Here is a 26,746-nt window from a genome sequence, read left to right on the forward strand (position 1 = left end):
GTCCCCTTCAGAATTTTCAGCAGCGATTGTAAAGAGTGCAAAGAATATGGGACACATGAAGAAAACTAGTAGAAAGTGTACTTCTGTAACAGTAAAATGCTACTAAACACTCTGAAACACGCTTTTTCAAGTACATGTACTTCATTCGAAAGATTTAACATTCAAGTGCTAAACCTGATGAACAATAATTATTTTGCTCAAGTGTACGCACTCGTGTTGACTTTTTATGAGATTCTATTACTCCTTTTTCAGTTTTGTTTTTTTTTTTATTTTTTAAACCTGAAGTAGCTCTACCGTACAAGATTACCACCAAGTTTCATACAGGATTTCAACATTTCCCCTGAAATACAGCTTAGAATTGTTCAAATCAAGAAGCTCTTCTTTTGTCTCCATATCCAAACTCCATGGAAGAGCGGCTTGGCGCATGGAACATCAAAGCCAGTGAAATGCTAAGCATTCAATTATTGTCATGCTATAGAACCTATGCATAGATTTGCACAAATTGCGGAGAGATTCCACTCCTCGAACACCTCCCTGCTAGTAGTGAGCTGTATTTAGTCAAGCGAGTGTGATACGTGTACATGTATACCTGTATAATGTTTTTTTACAACTCTTTTTTTTTTTACCTCAGAAGTAGAGCTGCAGACTGGTCTGCTTATACGCACCCACCACACACATATGATTATGTATATATAGATAGATACATAATAATAAATGGCCTACATAATTAATGTGTGTATAATTGTGTGTGTGTGTGTATATATATATGTATACACTCAGCAAAAAAAGTAAGTTCCCCCCCCCCAACATTTTTGGATATATCTCAACAAGTATTTCACCAATTTTCATAATTCAAACAGAAATGGATAAGGAATTTATTACTCATAACGTGAGTGGCAAATCATTGCCACCAGATATTATTGGTGTGAAAAAATGCATTTCATGTCAAAATGCATGGAAACAAAAGTTGCACTTTAGTGATTTGCAATGACTTTTATGCAAATAATCAAACAATCACTCATGATTCTGAACATTTAAGCATGGTTTATTGCATATTTCTCTCTCTTTCTTTCATGAGCATACAGTGAAGTATTTGATAATTGATATGTCCACCATACACTTCAATGACCAGCCGGCATCTCTTCCTCATACTGTTAACTAAAGTTTGTACGTGGCGCTGCTCAATGTTGGCCCATGCTCTCTGCAAGATGCGCTGAAATTCTTGCAGTGAAGTGTCATCTTTCACCTTCTTGCTCGCTTTCTGCTAAATGATATCCCAAAGATTCTCTACTGGATTACAGTCAGGGGATCTTGCGGGCCACTCCATACGTTCGATGCTATTTCCCTCAACAAACTGATCTACACCTTGAGCGCTTGATGCAAAATGGCCTTAGGCACATTAATGTGATCAGCCCAAATTGGAATTACAAACCACATGGCTTCTACCAACATTTTCATATTGAAAAGGCTATTGTTTAAAAAGTATGCATAACATCTGTTTAATAGGGAAGCACATTGTACCTGAAGAAATTCCTGAGAGTTACACAATTTAAAAGGGTCATTAGCTAACTTACATAGGAAATGTATACAATATGCTTCATATAACCTGAAGTGCAACTTTTTTTTTCCCCATGCATTTTGACATAAAATGCATTTTTTTTTTTACACCAAAAATGATATCTAGTGGCAATGATATGCCATTCATGTTATGAGTAATGAAATTCCCTATCCATTCCCGTTTGAATTATGAAAATCTGTAAAATACTTTTTGAGATACATATAAAAATGTTAGGGGGGAACTGACTTTTTTTGCTGAGTGTATATATATATATATATATATATACACACACACACACGCACACAATCCACTGTACATGTACCATATTCTTACACAGAAATTAATTTTCACACTTCATGGAAAATATTCACAGTGAGAAACCAGTCCTGTGATGCGCGACAACTGAAACAGCGCCCTCTGTGTGAGATAGACATTACGGTCCCCCTTTTCGCCATGCTTAAAGTGAAAACTAAGTTTCGGTAAGTGCTTGAGAACCCGTCTAGCACCATTTCATTTTTGCTTGCAATATATCGAAAGAGTCCACTAAGAAACTTACCTGGCTGACGCGGTTTGCCCGAATGATGAGTCGGTTTGGAGTATTTTGAGAAAAATAATAATAGTAGGAAAACCGACTTTTATTCCAGAAGGCTCCAGACTAACTCGGTCTCGGGAAAAATTCGACCCTACTTCAGACAATTCACACGCAGTTCGTGATCGCCACATTCTACTGGCCACTGCATAATACCAAATGAGGCCTACTAGTAACTGAATGGACAGGAAAGTGCGTGCTAACGTACAATGTAATCCTGTACAAACAAAACAAAAATGACAGCGCGCGGTCCTCAGTTGCTGAGACGCGCGGTCTTTGGAGTTTTTGTTGTTGTTTATCAAGCGCCTTTGATTGTTTTAGAGGTGCTTGATAGGCGCACACTAATTTTACATGCGCGCAAAAGAGGTTTTTGATGCGCGCGTTGTAACAACTCGGACCATTACTGCGAGTAGCCAGAACACGAAGCGCTAGTTTCAGGGCGCTCCCATAGGACAACACTGTACACAGAGGGACAACCATTACAACTCATGCATCCCGCCGTCATCAAAGCGAAGCCGAGCTATCCTCGAGTGAGAGTTTAGCCTGACCCCGTTCGGGTAAGTAGGGTTGACTGAACCTTTTTGATTAATATTTCGCATTTTCGTCGTTACCCATCGAATATCTTGTTATAACATCGTTATCCTGCACATTTCCTAAGCATACGTTCACATTTTGGGAGCGAAATTTGACAACTTTTGCAGTCGTACCAGAACTTTGTTTGGGCTTTAAGTCGAGAATGGGATCGAAGTTAAAATGTACATGACGTATTTTAGCAAAACGAAACCCGCGCTTCGTTCCTTTAACCAATTAGGTCCTCGGGGAAAGTTTGCATTAGATTTGGCAATGCTGAAGTTCCTGCGTATCCTATATTGGCGAAAAATTGGACGAAACTGGGTAGATTCATAAAATCTAGACGGTGCGCCCCCTCTGTATATATCTTTCTTTTTTTTTTTTAGGACACGTGTCCTAAAAAAAAAAAGATATATACAGGGCCGGCGCAACCGTGGGAGCTCGCCCCCCCCCCCTCCCACTTTTTGTGCACCATACAAAGGAATACAAAGTGTAAGGTGTCATCAGTTTGGGCCCCCACACTTTTTTTCAACCCGGAAGTACGTAAGTGGCACTAATATAGAAAATCTTAGAGATCTTGAAGTATGGCGGCGGTAAGGTTATGTGTTTTCTCTGAAGACCTTTTTTTTTTTTTTTTTTTTGTAACACCCGGAAATGGGAGGGGAGAGAATGAGCTGAGGAGCATTTTTTTTCTCTGCTTGTCAGCTTAAGAAACCCGGAAGTGGACGGGGAGAAGAGATGAGCCTTTTTTTTTTTTTTTTTTTTTTTTTTGCTTGTTAGCTCATGAAACCCGGAAGTGGGCCCCCACACTTTTGAAAACACTGCGCCGGCCCTGATACATATAATGATAATAATAATAATTATCATAAATAGCGAGCCACCTAGCTTTGCAAAAGACTATCCATTGTACCCCGCCTCTTGCCATTGACCCAATTTCTACTCCTGCCTGACAGGGTCAAGTGGTATGCTTTCCAATCTCCTATCCTGATTATACAGGATGTTCACACAGGGCAGGATTCGCACTTATGGCCTCTGGTGTAACCAGTCCAAAGGCATACTTATTATCGCTTTATAGACCATAATGACCCTGCACCACAATACCAACAAAAAGTCGCCTGACGTGGATTTTTAGTTAAGGGCAGATTCTGAAAAGCAGACTCTAAGCTTTAAAATGATGTATAACTCAATTCAAATGGACTCCCCTACCCTACCTAAATACTGGAAAGAAAGCACACACTCTGGAAAAGTGTGAACTGAGAGAAGAGGCTCTGAAGTACACAGTCTATTCTTTACCAAGCCGTGCTAGCTGCGCCATGAAAGGGACAAAAGACAGGATGTAAACCACCGAAGCAACAACAATGAAGGGATTATCAGATTAAGCTGAAATTGAGCATGTTCTATTAACACATTCTGCCCATGGTGACAGATGCTAACTTTCAAAGCAGTAGCGTCATCCTTTCAAAACTTATTAGACTTAAAAGTGAAGAGTGTGTAAAGGATTTCAAGACATGAAAAGGGGCCTCTAAGACGTACCTGATCATTGTACTCTTCCTTCCTCCAAAAAAAAAAAAGGGTTGTAGAAAAACTGCTAAAACCACACTTTCCCATTCATGTTAAGACGCCAAACTGTAGAATAATGTAGAAGAAGGATAGCTATTTCAGAAAATATGTTAAACTCAAGATTGACTTGGTTGAACCATTTCACCTTTTTTTGAGTCCTCACGTAAAACAAAGGGGTGCGACTGTTTGTTTGTTTTGTGATGCATGGTCACGTATAGGGTTCCCTTGATCAAACTAAACAACAGCAAATATAACATTTGGGAAAGCTATAACTATTTGAAGTTGTGATGGCATACTGACCGCGACTCATTAAAAACAGAGAGAGAAAAAAGAGAAAACACTATACTTAAAAGAAGGATGTCGATACTGGTCACGTGACAAAGCAAAAACAAGGATAGCAATTTACCACGTGTAACTACAGTGTACTTTTTCGTTCCGGTCGGTCAACAAATTTATTGCAGATACATGTAGTATGCTGCATCTGAAAATCTGGAAACAGTACAATCCAGACCCTCTTAGGGCTTGGTCGTGTCAGAAGCAGACTACAAGGTGCCATGCAAAAAGTCGGCTCTGCTGATTATGTCTCTTAGCTGTAGTGTCATATTAATTCGTCTTGGTGGATATTTCCTCCATTTTTAAACTAAAAACTCAAAAGGGGATAATATATTATCAGCACTCATTAAATTAAAAAAATGTCACTGAATATGGAATACATTGCCCTGAGACACCATTTCTCCCACCGACTATGATTATGAAATGGTGCTCAAACCAAGAAAACTAGGCAAACGTCGATTGTGAAGACTTGAAGGCAGAAACTAGCAAAGCTGTGAAGGAAAACATTAATTTCAAGACCGGGGTTCAAGGACACCAACATAAAAATGAGTCTACCAAAGCTTTTTTTGTCGACTTACATTGTACATCAGAAGGAATACACACCTTTTAAAAAAAGACTAAAGATCCGACCACATGACTCTTTGAAAAAACGTGTAAGAAGCGATGCTCTCTGATTAGAAGGCGTTAATCGCAGACACATACAAGAAGATCGCTCCAAAAAAAGAAAAAAGAAAAAAAGAGAGACATTTTGAAAATCACATCATTGCTCTTACTGACTAACACCAAGATCATGACGTCGACAACGCTGATGAGACCAATGATTAAACCCAATATACTTAAAAGAAGGATGTCGATACTGGTCACGTGACAAAGCAAAAACAAGGATAGCAATTTACCACGTGTAACTACAGTGTACTTTTTCGTTCCGGTCGGTCAACAAATTTATTGCAGATACATGTAGTATGCTGCATCTGAAAATCTGGAAACAGTACAATCCAGACCCTCTTAGGGCTTGGTCGTGTCAGAAGCAGACTACAAGGTGCCATGCAAAAAGTCGGCTCTGCTGATTATGTCTCTTAGCTGTAGTGTCATATTAATTCGTCTTGGTGGATATTTCCTCCATTTTTAAACTAAAAACTCAAAAGGGGATAATATATTATCAGCACTCATTAAATTAAAAAAATGTCACTGAATATGGAATACATTGCCCTGAGACACCATTTCTCCCACCGACTATGATTATGAAATGGTGCTCAAACCAAGAAAACTAGGCAAACGTCGATTGTGAAGACTTGAAGGCAGAAACTAGCAAAGCTGTGAAGGAAAACATTAAGTTCAAGACCGGGGTTCAAGGACACCAACATAAAAATGAGTCTACCAAAGCTTTTTTTGTCGACTTACATTGTACATCAGAAGGAATACACACCTTTTAAAAAAAGACTAAAGATCCGACCACATGACTCTTTGAAAAAACGTGTAAGAAGCGATGCTCTCTGATTAGAAGGCGTTAATCGCAGACACATACAAGAAGATCGCTCCAAAAAAAGAAAAAAGAAAAAAAGAGAGACATTTTGAAAATCACATCATTGCTCTTACTGACTAACACCAAGATCATGACGTCGACAACGCTGATGAGACCAATGATTAAACCCAATTCATCCAAACTTTGCTGGCTGCTCTGGGAAAAACACAAGACAGTGATTCATGCATAAATTCACTTGAGCTAGTTATGTTGAACTCTGCATGGCAGATATAATCATACCAGTATACTTGTTAAAAGTTCATACGTACATTATGAAACGCATGAACAGGAGAAGGGTAAAGGTAATGGAGAATCAAGCATAAGAGGGATCGTTTTCGGTAAAGGACTACTTCAAGAAGTTTTGATGACACAATCAACCTGGCTTTTTCTTTTTTTTTAACAAGTTATGTTTGTATTAGTATAACCTGCTCACATAATCACAGTACCCAAATATAATCATGTATGATCTCTCTGACAAAGACCCATTCTTCAAGTTAGTCACCATTACCAGTGGCGGATCGAGGGGTGTACCGGGAGCGCGCCCCCTCTTCATTTTTTTAGACAAAAGAAATAAAAAGAACAAATGGGGCTCGTGCACCCCCCCCCCCCGTTTTAATTTTGTGAAGGCGCCTCCCCGTTACGGAATTCCTGGATTCGCCCCTGATTACACTGAAAACTCAATGGAAAACTTAGAGCTCGATAGCTTGATTGAACTTCAGTATATTGCGATGCGAACTATAACGCAAAATGAAAAAGAACAATCTTTCGAACAGACAGACAAACAAACCAGACAGTACACTCTAGTTCAAAGACGATATTTTATTTTTCTACAATAATTCCAGTATTCTGTACAGTGTACACAAATTTGCTTACAAAACTGGATAAAGATGAAGTCGGTTTTGTGTAATGACTATAGCTGTATTAGTATACATGACTGAACCGCATCCAGAAAGTGGAAATAGTCCAGAGAAGAGCTGCGAGATTCACTCTGGATCGCTACCATAACAATATACCTCTAGTGTCACTAAAATGCTGCAAGAACTTGATTGGATCACTCTGGAACAGCACAGAGAAAATCACATGCTAACCATGATGTACAAAATACTAAATAATCTTGCTCATCTTTCGGCACAGGACTATAATATCAAGCAGGTTACTTAGTTGACGAGAGCCACCCAACTACATTCATATCAGAATGATACCATCACACGCGAGAACTGAATCGCATCGTCATTTGTTCTTTCCGAGAACAGTTTCAGGAGCTGGAATTCCCTGTCCTTGGAAATTGTTGCAGCGCCATCTTTGGGAGCATTCCGTAACCGACTAACGGTTAATCACAGTGGCTAGCCCCGTTCTTCATACTATTTGTGATGTGCTTGTAAATAATGATAATATAATAATAATAATAATAATAATAATAATAATAATAATAATAATAATAATAATAATAACAACAACAATAATAATAATAATGATAATAATAATAATAATAATAATAACAATAATAATAATAATAATGATAATAATAACAATAATAACATATATATATATATATATATATATATATATATACATATTTACATATATATATATATTATATATATATATATATATATATACATATTTACATATATATATATATATATATATATATATATATATATATAGACTGTATACACCATTGTATTTTATTTTCTAACACAATGTAGCTTCAGAATGTTTTCTTGTAGTAGTACCCACATAACTGAGAAGATGAGATCTCGGGCAATGTCGGATCTCGACTTCTCGACTTCTCAGGCCAGAAAGGAGAGAGAAGACGAGATTATATCTCGCTTTCTCATGCCTACTCTGACCCCAAAAGGTCGGGAAAGCGAGGAATGATCTCGCCTTCTCGATGGCACTATAAGCTTCTGTAGAATAATGTATACGACCGAGGGTAAAGGCCTATCCACTGGTATACGTTTTGTGCCTATCTACAATTATGTGAATATGTCGTGTGAATTCCTACCTCGATGCTTCCGACACGCTTTTAAGTGTGTTTACGAGTTCTTAAGTCCGGCCTCCAGAGCAAACGAAAGTTCCGATAATTGATAATCACGGTTCCTGGCAGCCCTGGGGATGACGGTTAACCTTTCTGTACCAGGTAATTTGGACAGTGTATACACCACTGGGATTTTCTAGTGTGCCAATTCGCTCTCTAAATCACACAAGGAGTTAAAGGGATCGTATAGTTTTGGTTGAGACCTAACTTCAGGTTTCGGTGACATTATGACAAATCTCTTATAAAACAAGAGAGAGAATGTAATTCTAAGAGGAATTCAACATTCATTTTCTGAGACGAAAATTGGTTTTGAAATGGCTGAGATATCCAGCGACAGAACGATTCTAATGAAAGGTGGGACCAACTTTTTATTACGATCACTTTGTTTTACTTTGTTTTTGGATGTCTCAGCCTTTCAAAACCAATTTTCATCAAATAAACTTTGAATTCCTCTTAGAATGGTACGCTGTATGCTATTTCATAAGTGGTTTCTTGGTATCTCACAAAAAAGTTATAAGCCAATTCCTCATCTACACCAATACTATACCATCCCTTTAACCTACCGAATCTCTTCCACAGTGGCCATCATATTGAAGCAGTTTACTTACGCATTCATATATTTCCTGGTACTTCCTTATCAGCAAGATCGTCTAAGAAAGCAGTAAGTCAAGCAGCAATCTAAAAATCCACGCACAATATGGTTCTAGTACCTGATAGGTCAACTGAATAATTCGTTTTCCTGCCTAGGTCGCAAAAAGCCGGCAAGTTACTGACGTTGAGGTGATTATCTAAGTACTAATACTATCAAAAGCTTTTACTCACCAGGGGGGCGTTTCATCAACGAGTTCGTCGGAGGCTTTCACCGACGAATTTGCTATCAGCCAATCAGACCAAGAATTTCATTAGCTTTTAACAGTTGTCAGTGTAAATCCTTGCGTCTGATTGGCTGATAGCAAATTCGTCGGTGAAAACCCCCGACGAACTCGTTAATGAAACGCCCCCAGGAGGATCCTTTTCTCTGCGTAGCGTGAACCATGAGCGTATACCCAATGGTGTTCGGTTGGGAGTTGACTTAATACTGTCTTGATATGTTTTACTCTTTATTTCATTCATCTTGCCCCCCCCCCCCTCTCTCTCTCTCTCTTTAGATTGAGATGCTTACTGCAGACTCTTTCATTCAAAGGCTCCAAGCCGACCGACCAACGTTTTTCTTTTTGTTTTGTTTTTTATTATTATTCGCCTGCTTCATTGATATCCTTTGTTTTTATGTCTGAAGCCAATTACATGTATTACTCTTCAGTGATTGGTCCTACGTTGAGATTGCAGGAGCAGTCAGATAGCTGACTGGCGAAAATTATGGAAATTTGATAAGGGTAATTATACCTTAGCCTCGTTAAACGTGTAAGATAATCACATTTGATACAATGGTCATATTTGTATCATAATTATTATATACTTCACTGCAAAAAGTCCGGTGTTAAATAGTGAACACCGAGCTGGTGTTAAATTTTCGGTGCTCATTTATGGTGTTAAATTAACACCTGCGGGTGTCATTTCCAAATTTTAAACTGTTTTTTAAAGAGTTTCTTAGTAACTGCACTTCTTGTTGATTTTTTATTTAAACAAGACGATCAAGAATTTTACATTAAAATACTAGATTTTTGAAAAAATGTGAAAATAAATTTACACCAAAGTAACACCAGCTGGTGTGGTCTCTTATTGAAGCTGGACGGGTGTTACACCATTGATATTAACACCAACAAATATCAAATCAACACCATGTGGTGTCATTTTTGAGTTAACACCAGTACAGTGTCAAAATAACACCAGGTACAGTGTCAAATTAACACCACGAAGTGTCAGGTGAACACTTTTCAACACCATCACAGTGCATTTTTAACACCTGTGGGTGTGGTCCTTTATTGAAGTTTGATCGGTGTTAGATTTAACACCCGTGGTGTTAAATCTAACCCCGATGTTTTTACAATGTTGATACAATATCACCATGCCTTACGGTCCTTATTTGTGTGTATGAGTGCGTGTGTGTAGGTGTGTGTGTGTGTGTGTGTGTTAGTGTGTGTTAGAGATTCTCATATAGTAATACATATATGGTCGTCATACCTTACTCTTTGTTTTATGAAAGAGACTTCCACAACTTATGGAATACAGTGGTCGCTATACTTTACTCTTTGTTTATGGCTGTGAGAGATTCCCGTATTTGGTAAACAATGGTCGCCATATGAAAACCATTAACTTTGATTAAACGATTTTTATATATCATCAATTTCATACATCCATTTACGTTATCTTTGATTTTGTGTAAAAGATTATGCAATAGTCAATTCAGCTTACTTTAATTGATTTTGTGTAAGAAATTCCCACATGTATAATAATTATGCATTCTTTTAATTTTCCTTGGTTTCTATTTGTAAAGTTTCATTGCTTTTCCAAAATTATCTGTATACATATGGTATTGCATTTCATGATCATTATTCTTTTTTTTTTCAAATTGCTCAATTTCATTAACTGATACATGTATACCTTTATCTATTAAATTCTGTTAATGATGGGCATAAATTGAATGGAATTGAACCTGCGGTCAAAGGTCAAAGGTCAACTGGGTCATCAATGACATAAATTAAGCTTTCCCTACCAAGCACTGGACATTGAATGATAAGATTTTTCACCAAATACTAGTATATTGTGTTCATGTCCCTATACCTCTATGTTGGTGTTGAAGATACTACCTAGAAAATGACGATGTTTTAATAATGTCGGTTGGATGTCGAGGTCTGGAGTGCTCCTCTCGGTTACATATTGTGTGGATGTTATATACCAACATCACTATTTCGTCAAATCTTGTAAAACTCTAAAGTCTGATCGTCCTTTTGTTTAAATTTGTGCATTTCAATGACCCCCCCCCCCCCCCCCCCCCCATCAGTTCGATTGAGCAGGGAGGTGGGTGGATGGGTGGGGGAGGTAATTCTATCCTATTAAAGTCAACTGGAACGCAGGAGTGGAATTGCACTTACAGAGTAATGAGAATGTCAATTGACTTTGGAATCAACTTGTGATTTTCCCCATTGCCGGCAATTGCAGGTAACACTGCAACACGGAGATAACTTATACTGTCATCAGAATCTTGGTATATTCATCGTTTTTTTTTTTTCAATTTGATACACCAACTACGGAGATTGGAAGAGGAAGAGCTTTCTTCACATTCCGACTCTCCTTCTCCCTCGAATGATAATCATGTGCCTCGCAAGAATTGGACAATCTAATGAAGTCAAGTTCGCGTCAACCACTTTTCCAGTGGTGGACAAATTTAATTTGTGCGTCCGATCGCCAATTCAAGCCTGCGTGAAACCTACTTTTGCCAGCCTTATACAATAAGTGGGGGTTTTGAGACATCGTTCGCCTGTTACAAGGGAGATGTAAGTTTCTATCATGAAAAACGCAGTGAACAACAAAAGACCCAACACCATAGGAGTGAATGGAGAGGATAGGGGACGGGGTCACTTTGAGGTCATCCATCTGCTGCAGCATGTCTATAACATTTTCAGGTATTATTTACTATTTGCAGATAAAATTTAAAAAAAATAATAAATGTGAGTTAGTAATAGAAACAAACAATGTAACAATACTAATCAGTATAATCAATGTTAAGATATCATAGTTAAATTTCCAAATGCGAACAATCGTTATAATAAAATTTTAGAATAACAATTTAGAATAGTTTACAATTATGGTTTTATGAGATAGAAATAGTGATATCTCCTTATATTTTACGGGGTTTTTTGCGAAATTGTTATATGGTAGGATGTTTTGTGATAAAACTGACCTACACATATGCATCAAAATAATGTGATAACTCGAACATTTTTGAAATCACTGCTCCCAATGGTAAACAGTACCTTTAAGCGGCATCCTTGCTATTTATATCTAACCTGCCGACATGCGATGGCCTATATGAGACCAATCCTTTCAATAAATAATGGTATATACCGCAATCTACGCGACGATGTTAATCGGTATGATGTCGCATACAGATTCAATATCAATCATTTTGCGTTGGGACGCACAATTTGATCACTCCTTATTAGATATAATGATATCAAGTTATTGTCTCCACATGTTACTGGACTCTGTGGAAATTTTTGATGAGGAATGCGATTCAATTTTATTTGTATGATTACCTAAGATGCCACCACATACTGCTATTACCCTGAGCATGATGTATGGTGAGAATTGTTCCTGGTATATATTGGAGCAAATCCACGTGGATTAAGACTTCTTGAGAACTCTGCACGCTACGGAATTGCAAGCTATTTTGGAGAATGATTTGATCCGATCCGAAACATTTGACTATCTATAAACATGTTTTATTTCCATCACCGATACAGCTGTAATTCGATTAAAGACGAGACCTAATCATTGCAATTAAAGGTCTCTCTCTAAAAGGCAACATGGGTCGGGTGATTTCCCATAGAAACGAGAGCATCGTTTGTCATCAATTTCGTTATGACATTGACTTTTTGAATGAGCTGATATAGTTCTATCATTAATCGTCATTATTATTGTCAACCTCTTGTCGATAGGAGGGTTAATGAAAACATGGCATACACATTGGAAGGAAAATACGAGAAAGCGACGAGTCATCACAATAGACGTCCTAACCTTGGTGTCATCTCACGAGACTGACACCCATGAGCCATTCAGCCCACTAGTTCGACATTACAAAATAGGTCCATGTATGAGTCGTGCAGCTCATGAGTTTGACACTAGGCGAATAAGGCCCAGGAGTTCGACACTATGTAAAAACAACTCTCTTGTAAAGCAGTTTTATGTACTGAAGAGACTACCCTGTATAAAGAAGACAGAATAAAATAAACCCACGAGTGATTCGACATTACAACATTGGGGGCCTAATTTGTCGGTCTCGTGGGCCTTGTTTGCTTAGTTTCTAACTCAACGGCTGTACATGTATGACTCATGGGCTGAACTCGAGGGCCGTAAGATTCGTGGGTGAAGGTCTCGTGACATAACATGCACCGCGTAGCTCTCATCATTTCAAACTTGTTCTTCAAAAACCATACGCTTGGTTTTTTTTTCAGTAGCAATGTCGTCGGAACATTTAAAGGTGTAGCATGGAAGCAGACATGATGAATAGAATGATGTTTCATAATCTTAAGAATGCAATCAAGGGATTGCTATTTTCCGGGCACAACCGGCGCGCCGTTCGTGCCCGGAAAATAGCAATCCCTTGATTTGAAAACTGCCTGATTTTCAAGAGCTGAGTACCAGCAGGTATTAGGAATGAAATAATGTCACTCGGCCGCTTTCCTTCTCGCCGTTCTCGATAGACGTCATCTCCAAAGTAATTGCATTTCATCAAAATGTCATAATATTAAATGTGTGTTTGTGTGCGCGTGTGTGTATGTGTGTATGTGTGTTTGTTTGTGTGTGTGTATGTGCGTGTGCAAAACATGGCAATATCTTAACATCTCATAAGCAGTTCATACATTTTGCACGCTTCACCAATTCCACGTTTCAACGACAGATGGTCACACAGGCAGGCTTCAGAATAACCTTCGTCTAATTGCAGAATTCTTTCAGCTCTATTCGACCAAAAGAATCCGCTGGAAAAGAAAATTACATAAAGACGTTTCTCTCCATTAGCCCCTTAAAATAAATCGTGTTTCTGTCTTTTTCCCATGAATAAGACCGTGATCTTTAGGCGCCGTAGATTATGAGTCTTCTATACATCTTACTTTTCAGTCCGCCATTCTCATTCTCCTCACTACTTAAAATATCTGGGTTGTTTGTTTGTTTGTTTGTTTCATTCTATTTTGTCGTTCACTATCTTTTATAAGAGCCAAAAGAGAACAACACAACAACAACAACACCAAAAACAACAACAACAACAATATCAAACCAAGCAAATCAACAAAAATGAAAAAAATATATCCATATAAAGCAGACGTGGATTGCTTGAGCATTAAAACATGGAAGAAAGATGATCCACAGCCAACGAGTTATTACAGATTTCACTTCATAAAAACACTTTATTCACAAAGTTGTTTGAAAAAAGAAGAAAAGACATGTATAAGAAATAAAGCAGTCTTGTTCACCAACAGTAACTGATACGTCGAACATGAAAAACCTGTATTGTGTACATCATGAACACATACGTCAGACATTGTATTCAGTATTTAAAATTCTGATGGAATCATTCAATTATTATACATTACATCAAACCATATGACACACCGTTAGAATGAACTATACATCAATATGTAGCGAAATGTCAGAGACACACGGAGAAATCTGATATTGGGAATCTTTGGTTTAACTGCTTGGAAAAAAAAACTCCCTGGGTCTTTAACCTATTTTCAATAACTTCTATAAAGTTGAAATCAGGATAAATTCACAAAATATTTATATTCATCCGCTCTCATCTTAATCATTTTATTCCAACGAATAAATATATAACTCTGACCAAATATATACATTAACGCATTCGCACATGCACTCCGTCAGCTTTATAAGTGTCAGTACGATATCCATGCTGAATATAAGCAACATGTACGATGTACATACACACACAGACACACACGCTCACACAAACAAACAAACACACACACAAACAAAAACGCACACATCCATTATTTGATCATATTATAACCATGGGGCAAGAATTGGAAGCGCGTATTACTTTGTATATGAACACACAGAGTTCGTCATAATAGAAATTACGTTATCAGTTCTCCCCTTCATAGAACATTCGTCAGGCATATAAAAACGAAAATAGGTTTGATATTTGGACTTGACGCTTATTTTACAAATTACTAAAACATGCTAGTTTTCAATTTGTTTCGTGACATCTAGAGACTGCACTTATATTGAAATATCAAATTAAAGACATGAACGTAACATGAAACAAATTTGTATAATTTTTGCCGTTGAAACAGCACAATACCAAAAGGGTTAACTTGAATTCTCAACTCTTACAAGTGTGACGCCTTTTTGTTCATATTTTGTTGTGGTATTATCATTCACTCAGCGTATTACAACTCGATATTAGTTTATCTTGGTTTTTTCCTTGTTATCAAATATACTCTCTATTTTTGTGTTCCCTCTGCCTTCTTTTTTCTTGATTACATCTTCTTTTCGCTGCTGCTTTTGTTTTTGTTTTTTGTCTTTGACAATTTCCTCAAAACCTATGTATGCCACAAATTTGATAGTGAGCAGTAGTGAGAGGGAAAATCTAAAATTCATTAAAAACAGAGAAAGCCAAATTGAAATATCCTCGAAGTAATTACTGTCAAAGTCTTAAAAATGAAATTTTGCATGCCATGACATTGCCCAAATGTACTCTCCTTGTTCACAAATTGAATATGTGAAAATGAAAATGAATGCAGTCAGAAACTCCACTCATACAACACAAATTTAACCCCCCCCCCAAAAAAAAAAAACAACAACAACAACAAACAAACAAACAAACAAACAACATCAATGATACATGCAAATGAATGAAATCAGGCATCCCTCGGTGGGTCGTGTCGTTTAGATTGAGAAAAAAAAAGAAATTTTGATGAGACAACGATGAACACGTATAAATTATATTATAAACATTAAGCTGCGTTTACACCATGTTCCCGGCGGCCAGGACAGTCCCATTTGCCCAAAACGTTGTGCGCCGTGGGTAGATGAGACAATTGTAATCTCCGCATCCCTCCCCCTCCCCCCCCCCCCCCCCCCCTTCGCATTCTAGTCTTGTTCGGTCCAGTCCTAGCCCTGGTAAACATATAGCTATCAGACGCTGTTTCTCACGGCGTCTGGTCAGGCTAGACTATCAATACTTTCAGTCGCGTCCTGCAACGGACAGCCTCCAAGTTTATTGCGGCCTATTACGTGCCGCCCCGTTTTGTTGCGTACACCTCGTTTTATCGCTACATACAAGATTCCTCATTAGCACCGGGACTGCCGTGGCAAATTTTTCGACAGTTTAAATATCTGACAAGGCATCCACGGCAATCACGGCTGTAGCGTTTGCCTATCCTGTCTCACCGCCTTGTTTCAAGTCCATTCCGTTTTGTCCACGGTGGCCTGAAACTGGGCTGCCATGGTTGCCGGGAACATGGTGTAAACGCAGCTTTATGGACTGTAGCGTCAGTATCACGAAGAGTCTCTTATTGATGAGGTAAGTGTATATACTCCGATAATTTGTTGAATGTCAACTTTCTACGAGGCACTTTGTTCGTTTACCACGAATTTAACACGTCTGTCTAGATTTCCCCAACCAGTCAAACACAGAGGTATGGCATCACAATAACTGTCAATATCATTTTACTTGTGCTTTTGTTCATATCGCATTGATAGCTCTGAAACAAGACCGACAAATAGTCAATAACGTGTGTGTATATATAGAAGAATGATTCAAAAACGTACGAGAAGAGAACGCTGATGGCATTTAGCCATGGCAGCACACCCTTGATTTTTCATTACTCTGTCAGTGTGTCCGAGGCACCTGCTAATTAAAAAGGGTAACACATTCAAAGAGATAGAAGGGGGGGGGGGGGGGGGAGTGAGTGAAAGAAGCGGGTTGGGTTGGTGACTTCCCATTCAGCAATTGTCATTTTCCTTTCATCCGTTTGATGGCTCCTGCGTAAATTATAAGCACTGTTGCCTTTTTCCGAACAACTGCCGAATGACAGGCCGAAAGCATGGGGTGGGTCGGTCATCATTGTTAGTGTCGACAACGATGCCCAGCTTCTGCTAATTATCGCCGTCCCGGAGAAATCGTGACTCAGGAATGTGCCGAAGTGAATCGATCAATATGATTGCAAAATATGTAACTTCTCTATCATGTGAGGCAGGATGTGTTATCCGATCGAGCCCATCGTAGATGTGTTGAGATGTATGCCCGTTGCCTGGTTATTGCTACCAGACTCCTTACTCTTCCTCCAACCACATAGGATGTTTTTGTAGCCTGCACGGAAACGCTTGTTCATGACTCCGTAGATGATTGGGTTACAGCAGCTGTTAAGGTACCCTAGGAGCAGTGAACCCATGTCGACGGGGCGTGGCACCGCGTCGTCTTCTTCGGAAAAGACACTCCAGAACATGGTGATACAGAAAGGAAGCCAACAGATAATAAACACAAAGATGACGACGAGAAAGGACTTTGTTAGTTTAAGTTCCTCTTCTTTCCGCCGCCTCTCTGATTCCGAGCGATTCTTCTTTCGCGTTTTAGGTCTTGTGAGTGCCGATCGCTCATTTGGAGAAACACACCTACCTTTCCCGCCATCTTTCCGCGCATTATTACTGTTTCTGTCTTCATCGTCCGAAGCGATCGTCGCTTTGGATCCTTTGCGCGGGACAATCCACTTAATTTCCCGCGTTGGACCACTCCCTGAATTTAACTGCTTCTCTGGAGTACTTTCCTCACTTTCACGCACAGCGTCCTGCACGCTTTTGGGCTCCGACGTGTCAGGTGCGTCGAATTGACCACTCCCAGAGAGATCATTACGCGCCATGGCGATGGTCTGCGCGCGGAGAAGCTCATTGAGCTGGGAGCGAAGTTTTTCCCGCGCGTCGCTTGCTGGCATCTGATTCGACTCCTGCGAAGACTTCCGAGGTGGGGTCCCGTTGGCCGCGAAGGACGGCGCCGGGCTTTCCAGCGGCTTCGGTCGCTTTTGCATGGAAGCTGGGTTACTGGCGACGCGCTTTCGACTCTGACGCACAACGCGGAGAATGTTGACGTAGCAAAACGTCATCACCGAGCACGGACCGCCGAAACAGACTCCTACCATGAAGAAGGTGTAGTAAATGTTAGTCCTCCAGCTACAGAAGCAGAAGGACTGGTTGGGAAGGAAACCATATTCGCCCCAGCCTCTTGTGAGCGGGGGGAGCCCCAGGAGAGCTGCAAGACACCAAACACCTGAAGGCAGAGAAACACAAAGAGAGAAAAAAAAGGATAATCTTTTTATATTTCTATTATCATCATCATCATTATGATTTTGCAAGGTATACAGTTTAAAGGGAGACGCACGATAAGGAACAAAATCTTGGCACTTTTGCACGTAAGACACAGATTGAATCCTAGTCGCTATATTATCTTATTACATGACTTTGCTTAAAATGTTGGTGTTAAATATACCCTCTTCTGCATCTCTTCTCCCCCCCCCCCCCCCGCTCCTCTCTCTCTCTCTCTCTCTCTCTCTCTCTCTTTCTGTCCCTCTCTTTCTCTTGACAGCTTCCGGTACCACCCCGTTGTCTCTTGACAGTATATAAATACGTATTATTGCGTTGATATCATTACGCTCTTATTTCACTTTAATATCGACTGTGAACTCATGCCAACTACGCACTATGTACTTAAACATGACAGTGTTGCAGTGATGAGTTCAACGAATATCGATAAGTTCACTCAATCCACATGTATATTTGGGTGAACTCGTCCTTTAAAGGGAAAGTAAAGTATTGGTGGAGATGTGAATTAGGCTTTTAAGTGTTTGCGAGATCCCAAGAAACTACTTGTGAAATGATACAGAACATACCGTTCTAAGAGGAATTCAAAGTTTATTAGATGAAAATCGGTTTTGAAATGCCTGAGACATCCAAAAAACAAAATAAGAGTAGGATTGCTCTGTTTTGGATATCTCAGCCATTTCAAAACCAATTTTCATCAAATAAACGTTGAATTCCTCTTGGAATTATGCTCTTTCGTATTTAATGAGAGGTTTCTCATTATATCGCCAAAAACTGTTAGAAACCTAAAGTTAGGTGAGGGAGAAAAGTTTGCGGTGACACCATAAACCGCAAACCTTTCTCCCTCATTTACTAGTACTTCACCATGCAAACCTTCATGCAACTAAAGTTAGGTCTTGACCAAAACCATACGATCCCTTTAAGACCTTCCAATTAAGCCCTTTTTACACTTGTGTGTCTTAACCCCGGACTTTCTCTGACCCAGGACTATCGTTAGTCCCGTACCAATTTTTTTCAGCTTTTTACACTGGCCAATTAGTCCCATACTATCTCTTGTCCGGGGCTAAGGAGAAAACTGACCTTTATACACTCGTATTTCTTAGCCCCGGACTTTCCAAACCACATGAATCTTCATGATTACGCTGTGCACTGTACACGTACACGCACACGACGGCAGCCCTTGATTACCTCGTTTCTGATTGGTCAGTGGGGGTCGGACTTCGTCTCCGTCGCTTAGCCCCGGATTATTTTTTCGTTCTGTTTACACTCACTTGCTTGGCACCGCAATTGCGGTGCTAACCCTGCTATTTTGCAGGGCCAGAAAGTACCGGACTATCGGTGGGGCTAGCCCACTTTGGCAAAAACGAGTGTAAACAGAAAGTGGGCTAAGGATAGTCCCGTACCAACGGTGGGGCTAAGGCCCCCCTTAGCCCCACCGTTGCTTGGTACGGGACTAAGCAAAAATTTACAAGTGTAAAAAGCCCTTTAGAGATTGAAAGAGCAAACAACAGACGAGTTCCGTGTGTTCCTGTTGGTCAGGTACACTGGTCATTTTGACGGCCGGGTCAAAATAATAGGAAGCGATTTACGACTATTATCGCCCTGTGTTGTGATGTTGCAAAATTTCAATGTTACGCTGCTTGACAGAACTACATGTACATTAATGGGCGTACGTATATCATGAGCTATGTGCACTGCACAAGCTGGAAATTTCCGTGTACAGATGTTTTCGAGAATGACGAGGTGGATCGAGGACATTTTCGCAAGATGTTATTTTTGTGTTTTCGACACCTCGGCTATCATAAGTGCACTATTGCCTGTCAGTCTGAGATATTCTTGCGTGTGGTTAAAATTCGCCGTCCAATAGTGATTCGCAAAATTCGCGAAAATGAAACCCTTGCGAAAATAACAGGTTATACAGTATATCATGTCAAGCAGTGCGGTTATCTGGTTGAGCAATAGATATCTAGCCAAGATGTAGACATCGTCTCCCTATCTGTCCATCAAATCTATCTTCTCTGCTTGAGCGAGAGCATGTGCTATAAAGACTGAGCTGCTGAACAAATACGACACACATCAACAGCAACCAGTCACAACAGCCAGCACTGCGAGCCATCAATCCGCCTGGTGATTTAATCAAGATCAAATTATGCAGATTCTGGTGCAAATCTCATGTCACTTAGGCGTAACTGTGGTTTAGACTACTGCAATACTTTCCACTAAAAAGGCATGATGAGATGTTAAGGAATACACACTTCATTACCGTCATTCATCTAAAAGCTGAAATCCAGTTAAGGATGTAAATGCGCAAGTCATTAATGGGAGGCATGTGAGACATTGAGGCGAGGATTCAGGTTTATAACATTCTTTTTTTTTTGTGAGATAATGAGAAACCTCTTATGAAATATAAAAGAGCATGTAATTTCAAGAAGAATTCAACGTTTATTTGATAAGAATTGGTCTTGAAATGGCTGAGATATCAAAAAAAAAAAAAAGAAGCGATCCTAATAAAATTAACAGGGCTCGACTTTTATTAGGATCTCTTTGTTTTACCTTGGTTTTTTTTTAGATATCTGAGTCATTTCAAAACCGATTTTCATCGAATAATTCATCGAATCCCCTTGGAATGTATGTTCTTTAACATTTCATAGAGTGATTTCTGAATATCTTGCAAAACGTTATACACGCTGAATCCTCATCTCAACCCGTATTTCACAGTCTCTCTAACTTGATCACCTCGCGTTGTCATTATTGACGAATGAATATGATCAATTACATCGTTTCCCGAAACTAATACATGAAACTCTGGAATGTTTCTTTTTATTATTGGACGCAAGATTTAGACGATTAATACCTACCACTGCGCTAGTATTATCATAACAATTCTATTCATTGAGGGCAAACACCTCGCGTTGTCATTATTGATAAATGTATATGACCAAATAAATCGTTTCCTGAAACTAATACTTGAAACTATGGAATGTCTCTTTTTGTTATTGGACGCGAGATTAGAAGAAATACCTACCACTGCATTAGTATTATCATTACAATTCTATTCATTGAGGGCAAACTTAAAGTGTGAGGGCCTTTTGTTTCTAATTTTAGAGTGGAAAGTGAAAGTTCGAAAGTTTAAAGGTTTTCCTTCTCAAGTAAATGGATTGAATGGAAAATAGGTCTATCATAAATAATCGCTTCACTTCGGTGAAATCCACAACTTCGCTTTGGTTAATTTTAAGTCTGTAGTAATTTGTTTTGCTTCCCTCATTTGCACTGCCGAAGAAATAGAATGGGAGAGAGAGAGAGAGAGAGAGAGAGAGAGAGAGAGAGAGGAAGGGGGGGGGGGGGGAGAGGTAGAAAAGAAGTATTCAGATTAATCACACTTGAACATTGGTCCGGATGCTGTCTTCACGTTATCAGCTTGTAAGAGATTTGGTCTTCGTTCTAGGATGACCATTATTAGGATGAATATTATTGACTACATGGGATACCCAGTCGGAAATATCGGTTTCAGAGAGAGAGGGAGAAAATACATTGTTATCAATCTCTCTGTTATGTGAAGAGAGTAAACAGGTATATATCATGAATGGGAAACGGCGAAACTGTATACAATATAAATGGTATTAGTCTGAGTGTATATCCTCTTCACGCTACAACGTGCATGGGCATGCCTTTTTCATTTTAAGCTTTATTAGTAACATGCCATGATTCTGCGGTATTTCCCTTTCATTTCACGCTTATTGTGAGTCTTAGAAAATCCACTGAAAGTGTACGTAAATGGATGAATATGATACAGCTGTATAAATGTTTATATAATATATATTCACACAATAAAGTACACACATATATATGTATATATATATATATATATATATATATATATATTGTATGCATATTGAGCAGTTTATTGACACAGTATCAATAAGATCGACACAGTCCAATAGGAAATAAAGATTTATGACACTCTGTGATAAATCTGACGGAGACAAAAGCCAATGGAAGTTCGAAGCTTGTTGATCCCATCAGATTCCACATAGTCGAACAGCATGCAGATATAGTTCTAGCTGACACACACACAAATGAAATGAAAAATAAACATAAGCAGAGAGAGAAAGAGAGAAATAATATACCTATATTGCCAATGTCGGTGTTGATCTGACATGAAACCCGCATAAATGCGAGCATTAACATCAGACGGGCATATAGTGGAGGATATTGATATTTCCACTTTGAGCGAATCATGTGAATTTATAGTTAATGTTCCCTTAATATACCAGCAGCTTAAACGGAGATAACAGTGCCCCGTAATAAATCACGCAAGTCTGGCCCATTGTCGCCTGTAATACTACGTTTTAAGTTCAACGTATTGCAGAGTGCACTTTAGTATATAGCCCAGTTAATCATGTTGTCACCTATATCTGCTTACAGTTGCAAAATGCCCCATAAAACGTGGCTAGGAACAACACTTCCTTTGCTCTCATTTGTCTTTTTGTCTTTTGCCTCCCAGTAAAATGATACAACAGAAGTGACTGATATCACATTTCCTTACAGAGTTGTAGCACGCAAGAATCGTAAAAAAATTATCTATGTCGAAGAAGCTGGTAGAAAATGAGTGGGGGCGGGTTAACTATCGCCCAAAGAATTATGATACTAATAAAAGTTCATTTTCAAACATCCGACGCTGTCAGAGAACTATATTACACATGTTTTGAAACTGACAGACTGGTTCGCGTCCTCTGTAAAATGACACATCACACTCATTATTTTCATTGATTCTCACAGGAAGGATGTTAGAAGCCCATAGTGTGATAGTCTCCCCCTAATCGGCCCAGTATCGGGGAGGATATCCGCCCGACTGACCTACTGTGAGCACCAGCATAACACGGGCAAATGACAAGCATGGTAGCAGAGTATTACAAGGGTCCTTTTATAAACAAGAATCAATTACCACTCCATGTGCGCTTTGACACTATATCAAGAATGATGTTAAACAGAGCAGTAATTAGTAGTTCTTTTTGATTGCATATCTGATGTGCAGGAGAGGAGAAATCTTTGGACTTTTTTGTGTGTTTAATATTATTTGCGAAATAGTAATATTTGTCCGTATCGCAAGTGCATATTAACAGTATTTTAAACCAGGGGGGTATTCAACTCTTCAATTTGGGTTTACCTCTGTTTCCTTTTTTAACAACACGGTTTTTTTTTCAGTAAATTCATCAACTCACTACCCTGCTTTAGAAAGTTAGCTCAATATAATCGTTTGCATACTCTGTAATTGATGTGAAGGACAAAATACTCTTCTTCTTTTATGCAAATGAATGATATCGGAATAATAAGTGAATCGAAGGGAGACATGATATCACGGCATCTGATTTGTCTTTGATGCGATTGTTCTCGATACGGATCGTTTTTTGTTTTTTTTTTTGCATATCATTGTGAAACTTTGGAATTCCATAAAATTTTTCTATTCTTTAAGATTTTTCAATCATCTGATCATTTACCCTTTCACATACAAAAGTTGAAACAACTTGAACTTTGCGTTGAATTTTATACTCTAAGCAACTGGTTTGAAATCTTCAACATAACAGCCTACCACATCACTACCCGTTGATTCAACATGTTTTTATCAGCTAAAGATAAGAGAAGGACGCAGACTGAACAATACACGAAGAAGCAGAACCTCGAATGGCTATAAACAGGCCATGGATTCAGTCCCCTGCCTATCCGTAGTGAGATTGGATTTAACAAACAAACAAACAAACAAACAAAGAAAGAAACAATACAGCAGAAAACGCGGTTAAGCGAATACATGAATGTGTGTCAGTGCATATAACTGGATTTGATTAAAACTCCCCCGTATACGTGCATGATTAATAGATATCAGAACAGAACAGTGAAGTTCAATTGAGATCGGACTCTACTTTAGAACGATAAAGAATCATACATTTTTTCATCTGTTCTTCAATGAGTATATATTCCCTATCGCCACAGTCACAATCACATATCAATCATACTTAAAGGACAAGTTCACCTTCATGTGGAATGAGTGAATACAGTGATATCATTAGAACACATCCATAAAAGTATGGGGAAAATCGGACAATCCATTCACAAGTTATGCATTTTTAAAGTGTCTGCGCAGTCATTGCTGGATGAGAAGACTACTACAGTGTATGATGTCACATGCGTACGACGATATGAGGGAAAAAATATAAAGAGAATTTCACAAATATGTATTTCTTGAAAAAAAGTGCACATTTCCTGGACTTGTCGCTGATATGTTAAGGGTAACATTATTCCCCTTGCCTTCTCAAAGAGGCAAGTCAAGCGTCCTTTTAGTATGCGAGAAAAGTGAAAATATGCTGAATTTTCTTTATGCTTTCTCTATACTATCGTTGTACACATATGACGTCACAGGCTGTAGTAGACTTCTCACCCAGCAGTGACTGAGCAGACACTTCAAAAATTCATCACTTTTTAACAGGTTGTCCAATTTTTCTCAAACTCTCACTGATGTTTTCTGCTGATAGTGGTGCATTCACTCAATCCACATGTCTATGAAGGTGGACTTTTCCTTTAACTTACTGTCGGTATAATGTTGAAGTCTCACATGTATGTTATCTGCTTGTACACATATCTTTACAAATTTAATTATCATTCTTTTACATAATTTAGCAGTAAACCGACATTATTCAGCAGTGATGACGTCTGAAGAATGAAACAATAGATACGGTAGCTGAAATAGTGATCTTTGCGATGCCTTCTTTTCTTTGTTTAATTGTTGTGTTTTTTATACAGCAAGCGACAGATATGGGGCAGTGGCATCTATTTTGAAAGTGAGTTTAAATTTCGCGCAATCATGCAAATTTGCAAGATTTCGTTCACCCTTTCACTGTCAGGTTTATTCAATGTTAATACGTCTAATCAGACCAGCTCTTTGTTTCACTTTGCGGATGCAGGATGAGCAATTAAGGTCATGTGTGATAACAGGCATGTTAGTGCTGTTGTTGTTTTTTTTTTTTAATCCACTGCTGACATTGATATAAGCACCTATGCTGTAATGCTTGTTCATGTATCCCTATATATTTATAGATCATGTAAATGGTGCTTGCTATAACACATCCACCTGCTAATGAACAAGTGTTCCGTATAGCCTACTTAGTATTTTTCAATAATAGTAGAACAAGTTTGTCAATACAAAACGGCGAAATGGATGCTATTCCACATGTTAACTGACTGGTCATTTTGGTCACCCGGTCTATACACAAGTTCATATTGTTTGTGTTTGTTTGTTTGTTTGTTCGTTTCATCTTCCATCCGAGAAGACGGCTAGATATTGCCCATATCCAGCTGCGCTATAGCTGGTCTTCCATGGGCCGTGGGGTTAAGGTGGGTGTGAGGGGGACCATCACTTTACCTGGTTAGGCACCCCGCTCTTTACAATGAATGAACACCGATGAATGACGCGAGATCTTTTAACCCATTTCATACTGGAACCTGGTTGCTAGTGTATAATGTCTATGGATACTTCAGAATTCAGTATGGAACGGGTTAAGTGCGTAAGTTGTGGCTCTCTCTTAAACACGTGACCTCTATTTTATGTCCTATCCGAGGAACAGAGTGTTTTGCCTCTTGCTAGAGGGGACGGTATATATGATTACACACAACATTGCTCAGTCCAGACTTGGGATTCAAACCAGGGTATCTTGGATCTGGGTTCCATTACATAAAAGTTGATATGATATCAAATCTTGCTATAAGAGTGGCAATTGTCATAGTAACAAACGCGCTATACCAACAATTATAATGCCGACTGAGCTAAAGCACTGATTGTTTAAAATGTCATAAATCATTACGTCGGGCAAGCTTAATGCATTATGACGCTTTGATAACGATTAATATACCTATTGAAATGAAGAAAAGGAAGGTAATCTGGGGGAACGTGCACTATAATAGGCTAATTACGAAGTGGCTTATTGAACATGACATAAAACCTTTCTTCTCTAAAGCGTCATTGGATGTCACATAGAGCGTATAATAAGAAAATTTTGCAGATCATTTCTGGCATGGGTCCGTTATGAACACTGTGATATGATATCAAATCTTCATGATTGTTAAAAGGGACATTTTCCAGTCATATCGAAACATGACCAGCATGTCTTTTGGCAAAACACGTTCAAGTCCTACTATCTGTTGTTCCACACTGACTGACTGATTCGTCTCTCATTTCATAAACAAGATCCAGTGAGTAATCGATGCGGGGATATACTATATTTTGGTGGGAAAAAAAAATGTTTGGTGGTTTGATTGCACGATCATTTCCTGAACTTCAGTGAGCTTCCTCACGTTGGAGTACAGGAGCGGATCCAGGAATTCCGTAAAGAGGGGGTGCCTTTACAAAATTAAAGGAGGGGGCCCATATGCCCCCATTTTTTCATTTTATTTCTTATGTTAAAAAAAAATAAAGGGGGCGCGCGGTAGGTACGTTTTAAAGGGGATGGCTAATAACTGACCATTGGGAATCAGTAGGAATGCTGGGGGATGATTGTTCCTATCCTTGTTGGATTCATGGGCCGTTAACGA

At 38.9% G+C, this 26,746-nt stretch overlaps 1 protein-coding gene across 1 annotated transcript in view; it reads right to left on the minus strand.

Moving 5' to 3' along the window:
- Window positions 1–17,058: 17,058 nt before the first annotated feature.
- The window catches only part of LOC139714759 (alpha-2B adrenergic receptor-like), a 91,394-nt gene continuing 81,706 nt past the window's right edge, over window positions 17,059–26,746 (minus strand). The window contains exon 2 of the mRNA XM_071626425.1: window positions 17,059–18,116. Coding sequence (XP_071482526.1) covers window positions 17,059–18,116 — 1,058 coding nt within the window. The remainder of the gene's footprint in view (window positions 18,117–26,746) is intronic.

Source organism: Diadema antillarum, unplaced genomic scaffold (assembly GCF_040938485.1).
Source record: "Diadema antillarum isolate AM-2024a unplaced genomic scaffold, OU_Dant_1.0 seq00002410_RagTag, whole genome shotgun sequence".
Classification (NCBI taxonomy): domain Eukaryota; kingdom Metazoa; phylum Echinodermata; class Echinoidea; order Diadematoida; family Diadematidae; genus Diadema; species Diadema antillarum.